We start from the raw sequence: 23964 nt of genomic DNA, 5'->3' as shown, positions 1-23964 counted from the left end.
TTCCCATCTTCCAAGAGCTAGTTCCTATATATGCTTATGCTATGTTCTCTTGCCATTGAGATCATGACAGGAGGAGGAAGACATCCATCCAGAGGAGGGAGTTACAGAATTGTCCAGTAATCAGTGTGTACAGCGAGGGTGGGGTGATGACGAGCGGGCAGAGATCACGCCTCAAGCAGGGGACAGCGTTTCTTGGCCAGTTGGCAGTCTGCAGCACATGGTTGATTACATGCTGCAGTGCCTGAGAAACGACCGCCGTATCGCCCACATTCTCAACATGTCTGATTATTGGGTGTTCACCCTCCTCGATCCTCGCTACCGGGACAACGTACAAAGCCTCATCACACCGTTGAACCGGGGGCGTAAAATGCGGGAGTACCAAGACACACTGGTGAATTCCATCATCTTCTCCAGTCCAACTGAGAGAAGTGCTGCTAGTGCTTTACAAAGCAGCTCAGTGCGTCCAGGCAGTGGAGGAGGCTCTGCACAAAGAGGGAGCAAGCAGAAGCAGTGCCTCTGCCCAAAGCAAGACCAGTATGGCCCAACTGTGGCACAGTTTTCTGTGCCCGCCACAAATGTCTACACCATCACAGACGGCTCCAGTCAGCAGGAGGCAACGGTTCCGTCAGATGGTGACAGACTACATGGCAGAGAAAAGAAAAAAAGATTGGACTACAAACAGGCCAGCACAACCACAAGGAATAGAAAAATACCAAATAGTTTATTAAACACCACAGCAAAGGACATCTAAAAACATTAAAAATACAACAAGTGTGTACAAAACACCCCTAATCACACATAATATGTCTGCAAGAAATATTTTAACATAATATAGTAAGATAAATAGGGCTGGCAGTATAAATCACCACGTGTTTGCAAAGAAGCATATATACACTCACCGGCCACTTTATTAGGTACACCTGTCCAACTTCTTGTTAACACTTAATTTCTAATCAGCCAATCACATGGCGGCAACTCAGTGCATTTAGGCATGTAGACATGGTCAAGACAATCTCCTGCAGTTCAAACCGAGCATCAGTATGGGGAAGAAAGGTGATTTTAGTACCTTTGAACGTGGCATGGTTGTTGGTGCCAGAAGGGCTGGTCTGAGTATTTCAGAAACTGCTGATCTACTGGGATTTTCACGCACAACCATCTCTAGGGTTTACAGAGAATGGTCCGAAAAAGAAAAAAAATCCAGTGAGCGGCAGTTCTGTGGGCGGAAATGCCTTGTTGATGCCAGAGGTCAGAGGAGAATGGGCAGACTGGTTCGAGCTGATAGAAAGGCAACAGTGACTCAAATCGCCACCCGTTACAACCAAGGTAGGCCTAAGAGCATCTCTGAACGCACAGTGCGTCGAACTTTGAGGCAGATGGGCTACAGCAGCAGAAGACCACACCGGGTACCACTCCTTTCAGCTAAGAACAGGAAACTGAGGCTACATTTTGTACAAGCTCATCGAAATTGGACAGTAGAAGATTGGAAAAACGTTGCTTGGTCTGATGAGTCTTGATTTCTGCTGCGACATTCGGATGGTAGGGTCAGAATTTGGCGTAAACAACATGAAAGCATGCATCCATCCTGCCTTGTTTGGAGCATCTTTGGGATGTGCAGCCGACAAATCTGCGGCAACTGTGTGATGCCATCATGTCAATATGGACCAAAATCTCTGAGGAATGCTTCCAGCACCTTGTTGAATCTATGCCACGAAGAATTGAGGCAGTTCTGAAGGCAAAAGGGGGTCCAACCCGTTACTAGCATGGTGTACCTAATAAAGTGGCCGGTGAGTGTATATTAATCCAATAGCAAAAAGAATAGAGGGCACTCACCAGTCTTCAGAGTTCAGTCTTTATTAGCAGCTTGTTACAATAAAATTCATGGTCGGGATTGCCGGAGCCGAAGCTCGTGTGAGCAGGGGAGAACGGGGACGACGGCTGTTTCGCGCTATGCTCGCGCTTCTACGGGTCCCGTAATGTCAATATGGACCAAAATCTCTGAGGAATGCTTCCAGCACCTTGTTGAATCTATGCCACGAAGAATTGAGGCAGTTCTGAAGGCAAAAGGGGGTCCAACCCGTTACTAGCATGGTGTACATAATAAAGTGGCCGGTGAGTGTATATATATGCTTTTTTGCAAACATGTGGTGATTTATACTGCCAGCCCTATTTATCTTACTATATTATGTTAAAATATTTCTTGCAGACATATTATGTGTGATTAGGGGTGTTTTGTACACACTTGTTGTATTTTTAATGTTTTTAGATGTCCTTTGCTGTGGTGTTTAATAAACTATTTGGTATTTTTCTATTCCTTGTGGTTGTGCTGGCCTGTTTGTAGTCCAATCTTTATTTCTTTTCTCTGCCATATACATTATTGGACTAGGCACTGCACCCCCCTCTGTTTATCCAATACAGCTTGAGTGCACCCTTTCTTATATTTGGTGACAGACTACATGTCTTGCCCTCTTGCTGTACTCCCAGACGGCTCTTCCCCTTTCAAGTTTTGGGTCTCTAAGCTGGATACATGGCCAGAGCTAAGCCAGTATGCATTGGAGGTGCTGTCTTGCCCTGCGGCTAGTGTATTATTGGAACGCGTCTTTAGTGCTGCAGGTGGTGTACTAACTGACCGTCGCATGCGACTGTCCTCCGATAACGTTGACCGGCTTACTTTCCTGAAAATGAACCAGGCCTGGATCTCGCAGGAATTTGCCACTCCTGTTCCTGATTAAATAATTGGGTGACTGTCTACAGTATCCAGGTCTCCTGTTGTGTTCATCTTTCTACCACCTGAACTGTAATTCCTGGGCTCCAACACCGCCAGTTGAGGCTCAGAAGTGCCATCTGCACAGTCAAAACATACGACCCAGTGTTATTGGGTGTCAGTAACGTCAGCTGATTCCCAGCTGTGTAGCCGGCAATGTGTCCTGCGACCGCCACGCTGACACAACAACTGAAATGTAAGGGAACCTGTCCCCCCCCCAGGCGTTTGTTACTGAAATAGCCACCTTGTGCAGCAGTTATGCTGCACAAGGAAATGGTAACTATTTTTGTTTAGCTCCTTGCACACGCAGAACTTAACACTTTTAAAGTGTGTCCACTGATACCGTAAAACCATCCCAGAGGTGGGACTTTCCTTTGTAAAGTGACGCAGCACACCCGTCATTCCTACCCCCTTGGCGCCGTGCGCCGCCTCCTCCGCGTTGTTTAATTATGTCCCGGAGCCAGCGCTGTTATGTTATCCCTTGGCCAGGCACACTTTGCGGTGCCCGTCTTCTGACATCATTTGATGTCAGGCTGGCTGCGCCTGTGCAGCCGCGCCGGACGAGTTCCCGCCTCGCAGTGTCTTCTGATTTAATCACGCTGCGGGCCTGGGATCCATGGGCATGCGCAGTGCATATCTTCACCTCCGCCTCTCACTCATCTCCCTCCACCTTCTTCATACTGTGCGCCATCAGCTGATCCCTAATAGCATGCCTCGGCCGTGACACCGCACAGTCTGAAGAAGCCGGAGGGAGGGGAGTGAGAGGCGAGGATATGCACTGCGCATGGCCACGGATCCCAGGCCCGCAGTGGGATTACATTAGACGACACTGTGAGGCGGGATCTCAGCCAGCGCGGCCGCACAGGCACAGCCAGCCTGATACAAAATGATGTCAGAAGACGGGCACCGCAAAGTGCGCCTGGCCAAGGGATAACATAACAGCACAGGCTCCGGGACGGAATCAAGCAACGCTGAGGAGGCGGCGCATGGCACCAAGGGGGTAGGAATGACGGCTGGGCTGCGTCACACTACAAAGGAAAGTCCCACCTCCGGGATGGTTTTACGGTATCAGTGGACACACTTTAAGTGTTTAGTTCTGTGTTTGCAAGGAGCATAATGAAAAGAGCCACCTTTTCCTTTGGCATCCTTTGTGATGCAAAAGCTGGCTCTTTCAGCTACAAACGCCTTTTGGGGTGGGGTTAAAGGTTACCTTTCGACTTGCTCCAATCAGGCTTCGGCCTAAACGGTGTTCCTCTGCACCTCCTGCTGTCCTTGGGTTCCAACATCGCTAGTTGCTGCCTAGAAGTGCTGTCCGCACAGTCAACAGTCGCTCCTCTGTTATTGGGGTTCAGTAACGTCAGCTGCTCCCCTGCTGTGTGTGCTGCAATACCTCCTATCTGCTCCTCCTGCTGTCCCTGGGCTCTAACACCGCCAGTTGGTGCCTGGAAGTGCTGGATTCACAGTTAACACTTGCTGCCGTGTTATTGGGGTTCAGTAACGTCAGCTGCTCCCCTGCTGTGTGTGCTGCAATACCTCCTATCTGCTCCTCCTGCTGTCCCTGGGCTCCAACACCGCTAGTTGGTGCCTGGAAGTGCTGTCTGCACAGTCAACAGTCGCTCCTCTGTTATTGGGGTTCAGTAACGTCAGCTGCTCCCCTGCTGTGTGTGCTGCAATACCTCCTATCTGCTCCTCCTGCTGTCCCTGGGCTCCAACACCGCTAGTTGGTGCCTGGAAGTGCTGTCCGCACAGTCAACAGTCGCTCCTCTGTTATTGGGGTTCTTGTTATGGTTCTCAATGGCAAGAGAACATAGCCCAGCAAACATACGAACTAGCTCTTGGAAGGATGGAAACTAAACTGACCATGAACTAAACCTGCCGCACAACTAACAGTAGCCGGGTAGCATAGCCTGCGTTTTATCCCTAGACGCCCAGCGCCGGCCGGAGGACTAACTAATCCTGGCAGAGGAAAATATAGTCCTGGCTCACCTCTAGAGAAATTTCCCCGAAAGGCAGACAGAGGCCCCCACAAATATTGGCGGTGATTTTAGATGAAATGACAAACGTAGTATGAAAATAGGTTTAGCAAAACGGAGGTCCGCTTACTAGATTGTCATGATTCTCAATGGCGAGAGAACATAGCCCAGCATATATGAGAACTAGCTCTTGGAAGATGGAAACTATACTGACCATGAACTAAACCTGCCGCACAACTAGAAGTGGCCGGGTAGCATGCCTACGTTTTTTTATCCCTAGATGCCCAGCGCCAGCCGGAGAACTACCTAATCCTAGCAGAGGAAAAGACAGTCCTGGCTCACCTCTAGAGAAATTTTCCCAAAAGGCAGACAGAGGCCCCCACATATATTGGCGGTGATTTTAGATGAAATGACAAACGTAGTATGAAAATAGGTTTAGCAAAAATCGAGGTCCGCTTACTAGATAGCAAGAAGACAGAAAGGGCACTTTCATGGTCAGCAGAAAACCCTATCAAAACACCATCCAGAAATTACTTTAAGACTCTAGCATTAACTCATAACACCAGAGTGGCAATTTCCGCTCACAAGAGCTTTCCAGACACAGTAACGAAACAGCAGCTGTGAACAGGAACAAAATGCAAAAACACAAGGACAAAAGTCCAACTTAGCTGGGAGTTGTCTAGTAGCAGGAACATGCACAGAAAGGCTTCTGATTACATTGTTGACCGGCCTGAAACTGACAGAGGAGCAAGGTTATATAGCGACTCCCACATCCTGATAGGAGCAGGTGAACAGAGGGGATGATGCACACAAGTACAATTCCACAAGTGGCCACCGGGGGAGCCCAAAATCCAATTTCACAACAGTACCCCCCCCTCAAGGAGGGGGCACCGAACCCTCACCAGAACCACCAGGGCGATCAGGATGAGCCCTATGAAAGGCACGGACAAGATCGGAGGCATGAACATCAGAGGCAGTGACCCAAGAATTATCCTCCTGACCGTATCCCTTCCATTTGACCAGATACTGGAGTTTCCGTCTGGAAACACGAGAGTCCAAGATCTTTTCCACAACGTACTCCAACTCACCCTCAACCAACACCGGAGCAGGAGGCTCAACGGAAGGCACAGCCGGTACCTCATACCTGCGCAACAATGACCGATGAAAAACATTATGAATCGAAAAGGATGCAGGGAGGTCCAAACGGAAGGACACAGGGTTAAGAATCTCCAATATCTTGTACGGGCCGATGAACCGAGGCTTAAACTTAGGAGAAGAAACCCTCATAGGGACAAAACGAGAAGACAACCACACCAAGTCCCCAACACAAAGCCGAGGACCAACACGACGACGGCGGTTGGCAAAAAGCTGAGTCTTCTCCTGGGACAACTTCAAATTGTCCACCACCTGCCCCCAAATCTGATGCAACCTCTCCACCACAGCATCCACTCCAGGACAATCCGAAGATTCCACTTGACCGGAGGAAAATCGAGGATGAAACCCCGAATTACAGAAAAACGGGGACACCAAGGTGGCAGAGCTGGCCCGATTATTGAGGGCGAACTCCGCCAAAGGCAAAAAAGCAACCCAATCATCCTGATCCGCAGACACAAAACACCTCAAATATGTCTCCAAGGTCTGATTAGTCCGCTCGGTCTGGCCATTAGTCTGAGGATGGAAAGCAGACGAAAAAGACAAATCTATGCCCATCCTAGCACAGAATGCCCGCCAAAATCTAGACACGAATTGGGTCCCTCTGTCAGAAACGATATTCTCAGGAATACCATGCAAACGAACAACATTTTGAAAAAACAGAGGAACCAACTCGGAAGAAGAAGGCAACTTAGGCAAGGGAACCAGATGGACCATCTTAGAGAAATGGTCACACACCACCCAGATGACAGACATCTTATGAGAAACAGGCAGATCCGAAATAAAATCCATCGAGATGTGCGTCCAAGGCCTCTTCGGGATAGGCAAGGGTAACAACAATCCACTAGCCCGAGAACAACAAGGCTTGGCCCGAGCACAAACGTCACAAGACTGCACAAAGCCTCGCACATCTCGTGACAGGGAAGGCCACCAGAAGGACCTTGCCACCAAATCCCTGGTACCAAAGATTCCAGGATGACCTGCCAACGCAGAAGAATGAACCTCAGAGATGACTCTACTGGTCCAATCATCAGGAACAAACAGTCTACCAGGTGGGCAACGATCAGGTCTATCCGCCTGAAACTCCTGCAAGGCCCGCCGCAGGTCTGGAGAAACGGCAGACAATATCACTCCATCTTTAAGGATACCTGTGGGCTCAGAATTACCAGGGGAGTCAGGCTCAAAACTCCTAGAAAGGGCATCCGCCTTAACATTCTTAGAACCCGGTAGGTAAGACACCACAAAATTAAACCGAGAGAAAAACAACGACCAGCGCGCCTGTCTAGGATTCAGGCGCCTGGCAGACTCAAGGTAAATTAAATTTTTGTGGTCAGTCAATACCACCACCTGATGTCTGGCCCCCTCAAGCCAGTGACGCCACTCCTCAAAAGCCCACTTCATGGCCAAAAGCTCCCGATTCCCAATATCATAATTCCGCTCGGCGGGCGAAAATTTACGGGAAAAAAAAGCACAAGGTCTCATCACGGAGCAGTCGGAACTTCTCTGCGACAACACCGCCCCAGCTCCGATTTCAGAAGCGTCGACCTCAACCTGAAAAGGAAGAGCAACATCAGGCTGACGCAACACTGGGGCGGAAGAAAAGCGGCGCTTGAGCTCCCGAAAGGCCTCCACAGCATCAGGGGACCAATCAGCAACATCAGCACCCTTCTTAGTCAAATCAGTCAATGGTTTTACAACATCAGAAAAACCAGCAATAAATCGACGATAAAAGTTAGCAAAGCCCAAAAATTTCTGAAGACTCTTAAGAGAAGAGGGTTGCGTCCAATCACCAATAGCCTGAACCTTGACAGGATCCATCTCGATGGAAGAGGGGGAAAAAATGTATCCCAAGAAGGAAATCTTTTGAACCCCAAAAACACACTTAGAACCCTTCACACACAAGGAATTAGACCGCAAAACCTGAAAAACCCTCCTGACCTGCTGGACATGAGAGTCCCAGTCATCCGAAAAAATCAGAATATCATCCAGATACACAATCATAAATTTGTCCAAATAATCGCGGAAAATGTCATGCATAAAGGACTGGAAGACTGAAGGGGCATTTGAAAGACCAAAAGGCATCACCAAATACTCAAAATGGCCCTCGGGCGTATTAAATGCGGTTTTCCACTCATCCCCCTGCTTGATTCGCACCAAATTATACGCCCCACGGAGATCAATCTTAGAGAACCACTTGGCCCCCTTTATACGAGCAAACAAATCAGTAAGCAGTGGTAACGGATATTGATATTTAACCGTGATTTTATTCAAAAGTTGATAATCAATACACGGCCTCAAAGAGCCGTCTTTCTTAGACACAAAGAAAAAACCGGCTCCTAAGGGAGATGACGAAGGACGAATATGTCCCTTTTCCAAGGACTCCTTTATATATTCTCGCATAGCCGCGTGTTCAGGCACAGACAGATTAAATAAACGACCCTTAGGGTATTTACTACCCGGGATCAAGTCTATGGCACAATCGCACTCCCGGTGCGGAGGTAGTGAACCAACCTTGGGTTCTTCAAAAACGTCACGAAAGTCAGACAAGAATTCAGGAATCTCAGAGGGAATAGATGATGAAATGGAAACCAAAGGTACGTCCCCATGAGTTCCTTTACATCCCCAGCTTAACACAGACATAGCTCTCCAGTCGAGGACTGGGTTATGAGATTGCAGCCATGGCAATCCCAGCACCAAAACATCATGTAGATTATACAGCACCAGAAAGCGAATAACCTCCTGGTGATCCGGATTAACACGCATAGTCACTTGTGTCCAGTATTGTGGTTTATTACTAGCCAATGGGGTGGAGTCAATCCCTTTCAGAGGTATCGGAGCCTCCAATGGCTCCAAATCATACCCACAGCGTTTGGCAAAGGACCAATCCATAAGACTCAAAGCAGCGCCAGAGTCGACATAGGCGTCCGCGGTAATAGATGACAAAGAACAAATCAGGGTCACAGATAGAATAAACTTAGACTGTAAAGTGCTAATTGAAACAGACTTGTCAGGCTTCTTAGTACGCTTAAAGCATGCTGATATAACATGAGTTGAATCACCACAATAGAAGCACAACCCATTTTTTCGTCTAAAATTCTGCCGCTCGCTTCTGGACAGAATTCTATCACATTGCATATTTTCTGGCGTTTTCTCAGTAGACACCGCCAAATGGTGCACAGGTTTGCGCTCCCGCAGACGCCTATCGATCTGAATAGCCATCGTCATGGACTCATTCAGACTCGCAGGCACAGGGAACCCCACCATAACATCCTTAATGGCATCAGAGAGACCTTCTCTGAAAATCGCCGCCAGGGCGCACTCATTCCACTGAGTAAGCACAGACCATTTGCGGAATTTTTGGCAGTATATTTCAGCTTCATCTTGCCCCTGAGACAAGGACATCAAGGCCTTTTCCGCCTGAAGCTCTAAATGAGGTTCCTCATAAAGCAACCCCAAGGCCAGAAAAAACGCATCCACATTGAGCAACGCAGGATCCCCTGGTGCCAATGCAAAAGCCCAGTCTTGAGGGTCGCCCCGGAGCAAGGAAATTACAATCCTGACCTGCTGTGCAGGGTCTCCGGCAGAGCGAGACTTCAGGGACAAAAACAATTTGCAATTATTTTTAAAATTTTGAAAGTGAGATCTATTCCCCGAGAAGAATTCAGGCAAAGGAATTCTAGGCTCAGACATAGGTGCATGAACAACAAAATCTTGCAAATTTTGTACCTTTGTGGCGAGATTATTCAAACCTGTAGCTACACTCTGAAGATCCATTTGAAACAGGTGAACACAGAGCCATTCAAGGATAAGAAGGAGAGAAAGAGAGGAAGGCTGCAGTATAGGCAGACTAGCAAGTGATTCAATTAAGAGCACACTCAGAACTAGAGGAAAAAAAAAAAAAAAAAAAAAAATTGTAGCAGACTTCTTTTTTCTCTCCTTTCTCAGCCAGTAATTTAACCCTTTTTTTTTGGCCGGTCAAACTGTCATGATTCTCAATGGCGAGAGAACATAGCCCAGCATATATGAGAACTAGCTCTTGGAAGATGGAAACTATACTGACCATGAACTAAACCTGCCGCACAACTAGAAGTGGCCGGGTAGCATGCCTACGTTTTTTTATCCCTAGATGCCCAGCGCCAGCCGGAGAACTACCTAATCCTAGCAGAGGAAAAGACAGTCCTGGCTCACCTCTAGAGAAATTTTCCCAAAAGGCAGACAGAGGCCCCCACATATATTGGCGGTGATTTTAGATGAAATGACAAACGTAGTATGAAAATAGGTTTAGCAAAAATCGAGGTCCGCTTACTAGATAGCAAGAAGACAGAAAGGGCACTTTCATGGTCAGCAGAAAACCCTATCAAAACACCATCCAGAAATTACTTTAAGACTCTAGCATTAACTCATAACACCAGAGTGGCAATTTCCGCTCACAAGAGCTTTCCAGACACAGTAACGAAACAGCAGCTGTGAACAGGAACAAAATGCAAAAACACAAGGACAAAAGTCCAACTTAGCTGGGAGTTGTCTAGTAGCAGGAACATGCACAGAAAGGCTTCTGATTACATTGTTGACCGGCCTGAAACTGACAGAGGAGCAAGGTTATATAGCGACTCCCACATCCTGATAGGAGCAGGTGAACAGAGGGGATGATGCACACAAGTACAATTCCACAAGTGGCCACCGGGGGAGCCCAGAATCCAATTTCACAACACTAGATAGCAGGAAGACAGAAAGGGCACTTTCATGGTCAGCTGAAAACCCTATCAAAATACCATCCTGAAATTACTTTAATACTCTAGTATTAACTCATAACATCAGAGTGGCAATTTCAGATCACAAGAGCTTTCCAGACACAGAAACGAAACTACAGCTGTGAACTGGAACAAAATGCAAAAACAAACAAGGACTAAGTCCAACTTAGCTGGGAGTTGTCTAGCAGCAGGAACATGCACAGAAAGGCTTCTGATTACAATGTTGACCGGCATGGAAGTGACAGAGGAGCAAGGCTAAATAGCGACTCCCACATCCTGATGGAAACAGGTGAACAGAGAGGATGATGCACACCAGTTCAATTCCACCAGTGGCCACCGGGGGAGCCCAAAATCCAATTTCACAACAGTACCCCCCCCTCAAGGAGGGGGCACCGAACCCTCACCAGAACCACCAGGGCGATCAGGATGAGCCCTATGAAAGGCACGGACCAAATCGGAGGCATGAACATCAGAGGCAGTCACCCAAGAATTATCCTCCTGACCGTATCCCTTCCATTTGACCAGATACTGGAGTTTCAACAACGTACTCCAACTCGCCCTCAACCAACACCGGAGCAGGAGGCTCAACGGAAGGCACAACCGGTACCTCATACCTGCGCAATAATGACCGATGAAAAACATTATGAATAGAAAAAGATGCAGGGAGGTCCAAACGGAAGGACACAGGGTTAAGAATCTCCAATATCTTGTACGGGCCGATGAACCGAGGCTTAAACTTGGGAGAAGAAACCCTCATAGGGACAAAACGAGAAGACAACCACACCAAGTCCCCAACACAAAGCCGAGGACCAACCCGACGCCGGCGGTTGGCAAAAAGCTGAGTCTTCTCCTGGGACAACTTCAAATTGTCCACTACCTGCCCCCAAATCTGATGCAACCTCTCCACCACAGCATCCACTCCAGGACAATCCGAAGATTCCACCTGACCAGAAGAAAATCGAGGATGAAACCCCGAATTACAGAAAAAGGGAGACACCAAGGTGGCAGAACTGGCCCGATTATTGAGGGCAAACTCCGCTAAAGGCAAAAAAGCAACCCAATCATCCTGATCTGCAGACACAAAACACCTCAAATATGTCTCCAAGGTCTGATTCGTCCGCTCGGTCTGGCCATTAGTCTGAGGATGGAAAGCAGACGAGAAAGACAAATCTATGCCCATCCTAGCACAGAATGCTCGCCAAAATCTAGACACGAATTGGGTACCTCTGTCAGAAACGATATTCTCCGGAATACCATGCAAACGGACCACATTTTGAAAAAACAGAGGAACCAACTCGGAAGAAGAAGGCAACTTAGGCAGGGGAACCAAATGGACCATCTTAGAGAAACGATCACACACCACCCAGATGACAGACATCTTCTGAGAAACAGGAAGATCCGAAATAAAATCCATCGAGATGTGCATCCAGGGCCTCTTCGGGATAGGCAAGGGCAACAACAATCCACTAGCCCGAGAACAACAAGGCTTGGCCCGAGCACAAACGTCACAAGACTGCACGAAGCCTCGCACATCTCGAGACAGGGAAGGCCACCAGAAGGACCTTGCCACCAAATCCCTGGTACCAAAGATTCCAGGATGACCTGCCAACGCAGAAGAATGAACCTCAGAAATGACTTTACTGGTCCAATCATCAGGAACAAACAGTCTACCAGGTGGGCAACGATCAGGTCTATCCGCCTGAAACTCCTGCAAGGTCCGCCGCAGGTCTGGAGAAACGGCAGACAATATCACTCCATCCTTAAGGATACCTGTAGGTTCAGAATTACCAGGGGAGTCAGGCTCAAAACTCCTAGAAAGGGCATCCGCCTTAACATTCTTAGAACCCGGCAGGTAGGACACCACAAAATTAAACCGAGAGAAAAACAACGACCAGCGCGCCTGTCTAGGATTCAGGCGTCTGGCGGACTCAAGATAAATTAGATTTTTGTGGTCAGTCAATACCACCACCTGATGTCTAGCCCCCTCAAGCCAATGACGCCACTCCTCAAAAGCCCACTTCATGGCCAAAAGCTCCCGATTCCCAACATCATAATTCCGCTCGGCGGGCGAAAATTTACGCGAGAAAAAAGCACAAGGTCTCATCACGGAGCAATCGGAACTTCTCTGCGACAAAACCGCCCCAGCTCCGATTTCAGAAGCGTCGACCTCAACCTGAAAAGGAAGAGCAACATCAGGCTGACGCAACACAGGGGCGGAAGAAAAGCGGCGCTTAAGCTCCCGAAAGGCCTCCACAGCAGCAGGGGACCAATCAGCAACATCAGCACCCTTCTTAGTCAAATCAGTCAATGGTTTAACAACATCAGAAAAACCAGCAATAAATCGACGATAAAAGTTAGCAAAGCCCAAAAATTTCTGAAGACTCTTAAGAGAAGAGGGTTGCGTCCAATCACAAATAGCCTGAACCTTGACAGGATCCATCTCGATGGAAGAGGGGGAAAAAATATATCCCAAAAAGGAAATCTTTTGAACCCCAAAAACGCACTTAGAACCCTTCACACACAAGGAATTAGACCGCAAAACCTGAAAAACCCTCCTGACCTGCTGGACATGAGAGTCCCAGTCATCCGAAAAAATCAAAATATCATCCAGATACACAATCATAAATTTATCCAAATAATCACGGAAAATGTCATGCATAAAGGACTGAAAGACTGAAGGGGCATTTGAAAGACCAAAAGGCATCACCAAATACTCAAAGTGGCCCTCGGGCGTATTAAATGCGGTTTTCCACTCATCCCCCTGCTTAATTCGCACCAAATTATACGCCCCACGAAGATCTATCTTAGAGAACCACTTGGCCCCCTTTATGCGAGCAAACAAATCAGTCAGCAGTGGCAACGGATATTGATATTTAACCGTGATTTTATTCAAAAGCCGATAATCAATGCACGGCCTCAAAGAGCCATCTTTCTTAGCCACAAAGAAAAAACCGGCTCCTAAGGGAGATGACGAAGGACGAATATGTCCCTTTTCCAAGGACTCCTTTATATATTCTCGCATAGCAGCATGTTCAGGCACAGACAGATTAAATAAACGACCCTTAGGGTATTTACTACCCGGAATCAAATCTATGGCACAATCGCACTCCCGGTGCGGAGGTAATGAACCAAGCTTAGGTTCTTCAAAAACGTCACGATATTCAGTCAAGAATTCAGGAATCTCAGAGGGAATAGATGATAAAATGGAAACCACAGGTACGTCCCCATGCGTCCCCTTACATCCCCAGCTTAACACAGACATAGCTTTCCAGTCAAGGACTGGGTTATGAGATTGCAGCCATGGCAATCCAAGCACCAACACATCATGTAGGTTATACAGCACAAGAAAGCGAATAATCTCCTGGTGATTCGGATTAATCCGCATAGTTACTTGTGTCCAGTATTGTGGTTTATTGCTAGCCAATGGGGTGGAGTCAATCCCCTTCAGGGGTATAGGGGTTTCAAGAGGCTCCAAATCATACCCACAGCGTTTGGCAAAGGACCAATCCATAAGACTCAAAGCGGCGCCAGAGTCGACATAGGCATCCGCGGTAATAGATGATAAAGAACAAATCAGGGTCACAGATAGAATAAACTTAGACTGTAAAGTGCCAATTGAAACAGACTTATCAAGCTTCTTAGTACGCTTAGAGCATGCTGATATAACATGAGTTGAATCACCGCAATAGAAGCACAACCCATTTTGTCGTCTAAAATTCTGCCGTTCACTTCTGGACAGAATTCTATCACATTGCATATTCTCTGGCGTCTTCTCAGTAGACACCACCAAATGGTGCACAGGTTTGCGCTCCCGCAGGCGCCTATCGATCTGGATAGCCATTGTCATGGACTCATTCAGACCCGCAGGCACAGGGAACCCCACCATAACATCCTTAATGGCATCAGAGAGACCCTCTCTGAAATTCGCCGCCAGGGCGCACTCATTCCACTGAGTAAGCACAGCCCATTTACGGAATTTCTGGCAGTATATTTCAGCTTCGTCTTGCCCCTGAGATAGGGACATCAAGGCCTTTTCTGCCTGAAGTTCTAACTGAGGTTCCTCATAAAGCAACCCCAAGGCCAGAAAAAACGCATCCACATTGAGCAACGCAGGATCCCCTGGAGCCAATGCAAAAGCCCAATCCTGAGGGTCGCCCCGGAGCAAAGAAATCACAATCCTGACCTGCTGAGCAGGATCTCCAGCAGAGCGAGATTTCAGGGACAAAAACAACTTGCAATTATTTTTGAAATTTTGAAAGCAAGATCTATTCCCCGAGAAAAATTCAGGCAAAGGAATTCTAGGTTCAGATATAGGAACATGAACAACAAAATCTTGTAAGTTTTGAACTTTCGTGGTGAGATTATTCAAACCTGCAGCTAAACTCTGAATATCCATTTTAAACAGGTGAACACAGAGCCATTCCAGGATTAGAAGGAGAGAGAGAGAGAAAGGCTGCAATATAGGCAGACTTGCAAGGATTCAATTACAAGCACACTCAGAACTGAAGGAAAAAAAAAAAAAAAAGATCTTCAGCAGACTTCTCTTTTCTCTCCTTTCTCAGTCAATTAATTTAACCCTTTTTGGCCGGTCAAACTGTTATGGTTCTCAATGGCAAGAGAACATAGCCCAGCAAACATACGAACTAGCTCTTGGAAGGATGGAAACTAAACTGACCATGAACTAAACCTGCCGCACAACTAACAGTAGCCGGGTAGCGTAGCCTGCGTTTTATCCCTAGACGCCCAGCGCCGGCCGGAGGACTAACTAATCCTGGCAGAGGAAAATATAGTCCTGGCTCACCTCTAGAGAAATTTCCCCGAAAGGCAGACAGAGGCCCCCACAAATATTGGCGGTGATTTTAGATGAAATGACAAACGTAGTATGAAAATAGGTTTAGCAAAACGGAGGTCCGCTTACTAGATAGCAGGAAGACAGAAAGGGCACTTTCATGGTCAGCTGAAAACCCTATCAAAATACCATCCTGAAATTACTTTAAGACTCTAGTATTAACTCATAACATCAGAGTGGCAATTTCAGATCACAAGAGCTTTCCAGACACAGAAACGAAACTACAGCTGTGAACTGGAACAAAATGCAAAAACAAACAAGGACTAAGTCCAACTTAGCTGGGAGTTGTCTAGCAGCAGGAACATGCACAGAAAGGCTTCTGATTACAATGTTGACCGGCATGGAAGTGACAGAGGAGCAAGGCTAAATAGCGACTCCCACATCCTGATGGAAACAGGTGAACAGAGAGGATGATGCACACCAGTTCAATTCCACCAGTGGCCACCGGGGGAGCCCAAAATCCAATTTCACAACAGGTTCTGTAATGTCAGCTGCTCCCCTGCTGTGTGTGCTGCAATACCTCCTATCTGCTCCTCCTGCTGACCCTGGGCTCTAACACCGCCAGTTGGCGCCCGGAAGTGCTAGCTGCACAGAGAAAAACACCAGCCAATGTGTCAGTGGGGTTAAGCAACACCAGCTGTTGCCCTGCTGTGTAGCCTGCATCGTGTCCTGCAAACGCCACGCAGACACAACAGACCTAAAACTGCCTCCAGTGCAGGCTTCGGCCTACACCCTGCTCCCTCTCCTCCTGCTGTCCCTGGGCTCTAACACTGCCAGTTGGTGCCTGGAAGTGCTGGATGCACAGTTAACACTTGCTGCCGTGTTATTGGGGTTCAGTAACGTCAGCTGCTCCCCTGCTGTGTGTGCTGCAATACCTCCTATCTGCTCCTCCTGCTGTCCCTGGGCTCCAACACCGCTAGTTGGTGCCTGGAAGTGCTGTCCGCACAGTCAACAGTCGCTCCTCTGTTATTGGGGTTCTGTAATGTCAGCTGCTCCCCTGCTGTGTGTGCTGCAATACCTCCTATCTGCTCCTCCTGCTGACCCTGGGCTCTAACACCGCCAGTTGGCGCCCGGAAGTGCTAGCTGCACAGAGAAAAACACCAGCCAATGTGTCAGTGGGGTTCAGCAACGCCAGCTGTTCCCCTGCTGTGTAGCCGGCAACGTGTCCTGCAAAAGCCATGCAGACACAAGAACTGAAATTAAAGGGAACCTGTCCCCCCCAGGTGTTGGCATGTATAACAGCCACCTTGTACAGCAGTAATGCTGCATTTGTACAAGATGGCTCATTAATTTACTCTCCTTGCACACGCCGAACGCAACACGTCTAAAATGTGTCTCCTGAGACCATTAAACCGTCCCTGAGGTGTGACTTTCCTTTGTAATGACACGCTGCACCCCCCTTGGTAGCGCTGCCCGTCTTCTGACATCATTGTTTGGCTGGCTGTGCCTCTGCGGCCGCCCTGCCCGACACAACGCCCCTTGGTGTCTTATTTATTTTGACTGCGAGGGTGTGATTGATGGGCATGAGCAGTGCATATCTTCGCCTGTTGTCACTCATCTCCTTCCGCCTTCTTCAGACTGTACGGCTTCATGGCCGTGGCATGCGATAAGGGATCAGCTGACGCCGCACAGTCTGAAGCAGGTGTAAGGACACGAGTGTGAGAGGCGAACATATGGACTGCGCAAGGTCATGAATACAAGCCGCGCAGTGTGAATAAATGAGAAGACACTGCACCGGCTGACATTAAATGAAGTCAGAAGACGGGCAGCGGTAACAGCACAAGGCCAAGGGATAACACGACAGCGCAGACTCCTGTACAGCAAATAACGACGCTCAGGAGGCCGCGCCCAGCACCAAGTTGGGGTTCTTGACAGCTGTGCTGCGTCTCATTAAGAAGGAAACTCCTGCCTACAAGACAGTTTTGACTGTATAAGGGGCTAAATGTTAAACCTGTTTCATCCAGCGTGTGCAAGATTCAAAACTTAAAGAGCAACCTTTCACTTGTGCAGCATTACAGCTGCATACGGTGTGGCTCTTCTTGTTTGTAACACCTGAGGGGGTGGTTAAAGGTTACCTTTAAAATTGGTTCAATTAGGCTTCGGCCTACACTCTGCTCCCTCTCCTCCTGCTGTCCCTGGGCTCTAACACCGCCAGTTGGAGCCCGGAAATGCTAGCTGCACAGAGCAAAACACCCGCCACTCTGTCAGTGGGGTTCAGCACCGCCAGCTGTTCCCCTGCTGTGTAGCTGGCAACATGTCCTGCAAAAGCCACGCGGACACAAAGCTGCTGCCAGTGCAGGCTTCGGCCTACACTCTCCTCACTCTCCACCTGCTGACCCTGGGCTCTAACACCGCCAGTTTGGGCCCGGAAGTGCTAGCCGGACAGAGCAAAACACCCGCCACTCTGTCAGTGGGGTTCAGCACCGCCAGCTGTTCCCCTGCTGTGTAGCTGGCAACATGTCCTGCAAAAGCCATGCGGACACAAAGCTGCCACCAGTGCAGGCTTCGGCCTACACTCTCCCCACTCTCCACCTGCTGACCCTGGGCTCTAACACTGCCAGTTGGCGCCCGGAAGTGCTAGCTGCACAGAGCAAAACACCAGCCAATGTGTCAGTGGGGTTCAGCACCGCCAGCTGTTCCCCTGCTGTGTAGCTGGCAACGTGTCCTGCAAAAGCCACGCAGACACAAGAACTGAAATTGAAGGGAACCTGTCCCCCCCCCCCTCCAGGCATTGGCATGTATAACAGCCACCTTGTACAGCAGTAATGCTGCATTTGTACAAGGTGGCTCATTAATTTACTCTCCTTGCACACGCCAAACGCAACACGTCTAAAATGTGTCTCCTGAGGCCATTAAACCGTCCCTGAGGTGTGACTTTCCTTTGTAATGACACGCTGCACCCCCCTTGGTAGCGCTGCCCGTCTTCTGACATCATTGTTTGGCTGGCTGCGCCTCTGAGGCCGCCCTGCCCGACACAACGCCCCTCGGTGTCTTATTTATTTTGACTGCGAGGGTGTGATTGACGGGCATGAGCAGTGCATATCTTCGCCTGTTGTCACTCATCTCCTTCCGCCTTCTTCACACTGTGCGGCCTCATGGCCGTGGCATGCCATAAGGGATCAGCTGGCGCCGCACAGTCTGAAGCAGGTGTAAGGACCCGAGTGAGAGGCGAACATATGTACTGCGCAAGGCCATGAATCCCAGTCCCGCAGTGTGAAACAATGTAAAGACACTGCTGGGCTGGGATTCATGGGCATCGCGAACCGCACCAGCCGACATCAAATGATGTCAGAAGACGGACAGCGCATGGCCAAGGGATAACGCAACAGCGCAGACTCCTGTACAGCAAAATGTGATGCTCAGGAGGCCGCGCCAAGCACCAAGGTGGTATTTTTGCCAGCTGTTCTGCGTCTCATTAAGAAGGGAACTCCCTCCTCCAAGACATTTTTGACTGTATAAGGGCCTAAATGTGGTAATTGTTTCATTCAGCGTGTGCAAGGAACAAAATTAAAAGAGCAACCTTTGACTTGGGCAGCATTACTGCTGCCCAAGGTGTGGCTCTTCTAGTTTGTAACACCTGAGGGGGGGTTAAAGGTTACCTTTAAAATTGGTTCAATTAGGCTTCGGCCTCACTCTGTTCCCTCTCCGCCTGCTGTCCCTGGGCTCTAACACTGCCAGTTGGTGCCCGGAAGTGCTGGCTGCACAGAGCAAAACACCCGCCACTCTGTCAGTGGGGTTCAGCACCGCCAGCTGTTCCCCTGCTGTGTAGCCGGCATCGTGTCCTGCAAAAGCCACGCGGACACAACAGACCTCCAAATGCCTCCAGTGCAGGCTTCGGCCTACACTCTGCTCCCCCTGCTGACCCTTTGCTCCAACACCACTAGTTGGGGCTCTAGGAAGACAAGCTTGAATAGTTCCCCATCCTGGTTCCAGTACCGTCAGCTGGTTCCAGGTAGAGCCTTTGGCTTAGGTGCCTCCTTCTGGGTTTCCAAGTTCCACCAACGTCAGGTGGTCCTTATTTGTGCTTTCAGGCACGGGTACCTCCTGCTTAGTAACCGGGTTCCAGTAACATCAGCTGGTCCTCGGTAGTTCCATTGGCTCTTGGACCTTCGGCTACCCATCCGGGTTCCAGTACCGTCAGCTGGTTCTCGGCAGTGTCTTTTGCTCTTGTACCTTCTGCTCCCCATCCTGGTTCCAGTACCGTCAGCTGGTTCTGGGCAGAGCCTTTGGCTTAGGTGCCTCCCTCTGGGTATCCGAGTTCCACCAACGTCAGGTGGTCCTTGGTAGTGCTTTCAGGCACGGGTACCTCCTGCTTAGTAACCGGGTTCCAGTAACGTCAGCTGGTCCTCGGTAGTTCCATTGGCTCTTGGACCTTCGGGTAGCCATCTGAGTTCCAGTTCCATCAGCTGTTTCTCGGCATTTTCTCAGCCTTCTTGTACCTTCTGCTACATTTCCAAGTTCAAGACCCTAAAGTCGATGACCCGGAAGACCACCCCTAAGATGACGACGACACCAGAGACGACAACCACTGAGATGATGACGACCCTGGAGACGATGACCCTGAAGACCACCCCGATGATGACGACCCCGGAGACGACGACCCTGGAGACGACGACGACATGGGAGACCGAGAAGCAGAAGAACAAGAGGCTGCAGAACAAAGAGCAGAAGAACATTAAGCATAACACTAAATATCAGAGCAAAAGATATTATCTAAATTATAAGCAGAAGACTAAGCAGTGTATGGGGGTGATTCCTTTTCTCCTCGTGGTGCCCCTGGATAAAGCCTGATGCTGCAGGCCAAACTGAACGCGGACAAATCTAGCTGTCTTGTGACAGGCAGAACGGAAGGTGTAATCTTCAAACTTTTATAGATAACAACTACGGGAATGCCTGTCACAAATAAGAATATGATGAAGAAGTTGAATATGAAGAAGAATAATAGTTAAATAAAAAGAATATGAACAATGTAACAAAAAAAAATTATAGGTAGAAGATGAAGAAGAAGATGAATAAGGTGAAGAAGAACTTGATGTCAAAGATGCTGATGATGATGAAGAAGGAAGTGTGGGAGAAGTAAAAAAGAGGGTGAAGGGCGTGGAAGTAGTGAAACATCAATATCTGACAAAATAAAAAAAAATCTTAACATAGTCAATATCTTTGTAACTCCGAACGTCTTAAAAAAAATTTAAAATTCCTGCTATTCTATTTGATTGGGCTAAACCTCTATGCCTTTAATGTCTCCGCCACCTCCCCCAATACATCCTACATTATTCTTAGTTGTTTTCCTTCATGTAGAATGAACCTACAAGGAAAGAAAGGGTTTATTTTAATTCCGATATTTTCGTCCCATTGACTTGCATTGGTATCGGGTATCGGTATCGGCGAGATCCGATATTTTGTCGGTATCGGCCGATACTTTCCGATACCGATACTTTCCGATATCGGAAGGTATCGCTCAACACTACCGCTGACGTTTATGGCCACTTTGCAGCCTGATCACAGCAGCAATATGAATGCCACATTTGGCCTTACCCTAAAAGTTACATTTTATAGGTGCACATTCCACACAAAATTGCTGGGAAATTGTGAGAATTTGAATTGGAGAAAAAATAGTGACTAACAGGATTCAGTGAAATGAATTCTAGTTAGTCAGTTCCAGTTCTAGTCATTGACTCTAATTTCCATATATGAGTAAAAACGACAGTGAAATATTTTGAATACAACCTGTTTTCAATCTAAGAAAGAGAAATATTACTTTCTGTCACTTATCAAGCTTCTTAGATCAAACTACAAATACTGTATTGAGTTAGAGGAAACTTTTAGAACAGCCAAAAAAAATTCTGTTTGAAGTACAAGTTAAAGGGAACCTGTCACATCGGATAGCACAGCTACAGTCATTGCTTCCAGCACTGTTAGTGATCACTGCAAGCATACCCATCATTGTGACTAAAGGCCCCGTCTCACATAGCGAGATCGCTAGCGAGATCGCTGCTGAGTCACTAGTTTTGTGACGCAACAGCGACCTCCATAGCGATCTCGCTATGTGTGACACGTACCAGCGATCAGGCCCCTGCTGCGAGATCGCTGGTCGTGTCAGAATGGCCTGGACCTTTTTTTGGTCGTTGAGGCCCCGCTGACATCGCTGAATCGGTGTGTGTGACACCGATCCAGCGATGTCTTCACTGGTAACCAGGGTAAACATCGGGTTACTAAGCGCAGGGCCGCGCTTAGTAACCCGATGTTTACCCTGGTTACCAGCGTAAATGTACAAAAAAACAAACAGTACATACTCGCCTTCTGATGTCCGTCAGGTCCCTTGCCGTCTGCTTCCTGCTCTCACTGACTGCCGGCCGTACAGTGAGAAGTGAGAGCACAGCAGTGACGTCACCGCTGCGCTCTGCTCTCGCTGTACGGCCGGATCTCAGTCAGAGCAGGAAGCAGACGGCAAGGGACCTGGACACCGAAAGGCGAGTATGTAGTGTTTGTTTTTTTTGGTAACCAGGGTAAACATCGGGTTACTAAGCGCGGCCCTGCGCTTAGTAACCCGATGTTTACCCTGGTTACCCGGGTGCTGCAGGGGGACTTCGGCATCGTTGAAGACAGTTTCAACGATGCCGAAGTCGTTCCCCTGATCGTTGGTCGCTGGGGAGAGCGGTCTGTGTGACAGCTCCCCAGCGACCACACAGCGACTTACCAACGATCACGGCCAGCTCGTATCGCTGGTCGTGATCGTTGGTAAATCGCTTAGTGAGACGGGGCCTTAACAGTTAGCTCTGCAATGAGTGCTGAGCCTTGCTTACAGCTGCCGCTCACAGTGCTGTGAGCAGTGACTGTTTCCGTGCCGCCATGCCTGTATCACTGAAAACCAGCAGCTCAAGGAGGAATAAAGATAATTCTCTTCCAGGAGCTGCGCTTTCAGTGTAGAGGCCAATTTCCTTCCTAGCATTATTAATCTGAAGATTAAGCCTAAGTCTGTGTGTTAATAGCATTATCTGACTTGACAGGTTCCCTTTCATAGGAACTAATAATGAATTGTGATTGTTGATTGTCTAACAGGCAGGCTAAAGAGATTGTGTTGAAGTATGAAGGACGCCTTACCAGGACACGGGGTTATCAAGCAGCTGGAGCAGAGGTAAGGCAATTATATATTTAAGTCACTTTCTGTGGACCGTCATATACAGTACAATGGAGGATTCACTGCCAACATCTGTGCAGATAGCTAGAGGTTACAGTCTTGTTTTCTGACAATTGTTCGTCATTTGTTTTAGAGGTATACATGATATACAGTTGTCCTTTTTTTCAGAGAATATGAATGATAACAAGAAAACTTTTTCTCCACTCATGGTTAGTGGTTGGGTGAAGCCATGTATTGTCAAACTACTGTGTTTTCTCTTTTTAAATCATAATGACAACCCAAAACATCCAAATGACCCGGATCAAAAGTTCACATACTCCATTTCTTAATACCATGTATTGCCCCCTTTCACATCAATGACAGCTTGAAGTCTTTTGTGGTAGTTGTGAATGAGGTTCTTTATTTTCTCATATGGTAAAGCTGCCTACTCTTCTTGACAAAACGCCTCCAGTTCCTGAAAATTAATGGGCTGTCTAGCATGAACTGCGTGCTTGAGATCTCCCCAGAGTGGCTCAATGGTATTGAGGTCAGGAGACTGAGATGGCCACTGCAGAAACTTCACTTTGTTCTGATGTAACCAATGACAGGTCGACTTTGTGGCATTTGCGCATTAATGGCTTTCTTCTGGCGACTCGACTATGCAGCCCATTTTTCTTCAAGTGCCTCCTTTTTTTGCATCTTGAAACAGCCACACCGCTAGTTTTCAGAGAGTCCTGTATTTCAGCTGATGTTATTTGTGGGTTTTTCTTTGCATCCCAAGTAATTTTCCTGGCAGTTGTGGACAACATATTTGTTGGTCTACCTGACCATGGTTTTGTTTTTACAGAACCCCTGATTTTCCATTTGTCAATCACAGTTTGAACGCTGCTGACTGACATTATCATTTCCTTGGATATCTTTTTGTGTCCCTTTCCTGTTTTATACAGTTCAACTACCTTTTCCGGTAGATCAATTGACAATTCTTTTGCTTTCCCAATGACTCACAATCTAGAAATGTCAGTGACTGGATGAAAGATGCAAGAGTCTGTCTGGATCACAGAAACTCACTCAGCTTTTATGCACACACACTGATTACGAGCAAACAGGTCACAGGTGAGGACGTGATTGTGAGCAAACAGGTCACAGGTGAGGACGTTATCTTTAGTAGCCATTCAAACACATTTGTGTCAACTTCTGTACATGTTATCAGGCCAAAATCATCAGGGTATGTGAACTTTTGATCAGAGTCGTTTGGGTTGTCATTATGATTAAAAAAGAGAAAACACAGTAGTTTGACAATAAATGGCTTCACCCAACCACTAGCCATGAGTGGAGAAAAAGCTTTGGTTTTGTTATAGAGT

General features: G+C 47.9%; 1 protein-coding gene across 1 annotated transcript in view; it reads left to right on the top strand.

The window, feature by feature from the left end:
* Nucleotides 1-23964, top strand: part of TMC3 (transmembrane channel like 3) — a 187880-nt gene that overhangs the window by 15419 nt on the left and 148497 nt on the right. The window contains exon 3 of the mRNA XM_077262725.1: nucleotides 22546-22621. Coding sequence (XP_077118840.1) covers nucleotides 22546-22621 — 76 coding nt within the window. The remainder of the gene's footprint in view (nucleotides 1-22545; nucleotides 22622-23964) is intronic.

Source organism: Ranitomeya variabilis, chromosome 5 (genome assembly GCF_051348905.1).
Source record: "Ranitomeya variabilis isolate aRanVar5 chromosome 5, aRanVar5.hap1, whole genome shotgun sequence".
In the NCBI taxonomy this organism is placed as follows: domain Eukaryota; kingdom Metazoa; phylum Chordata; class Amphibia; order Anura; family Dendrobatidae; genus Ranitomeya; species Ranitomeya variabilis.
Note: the sequence above shows the minus strand (reverse complement) of the source record. Positions and strands in the feature narration are given on the sequence as shown.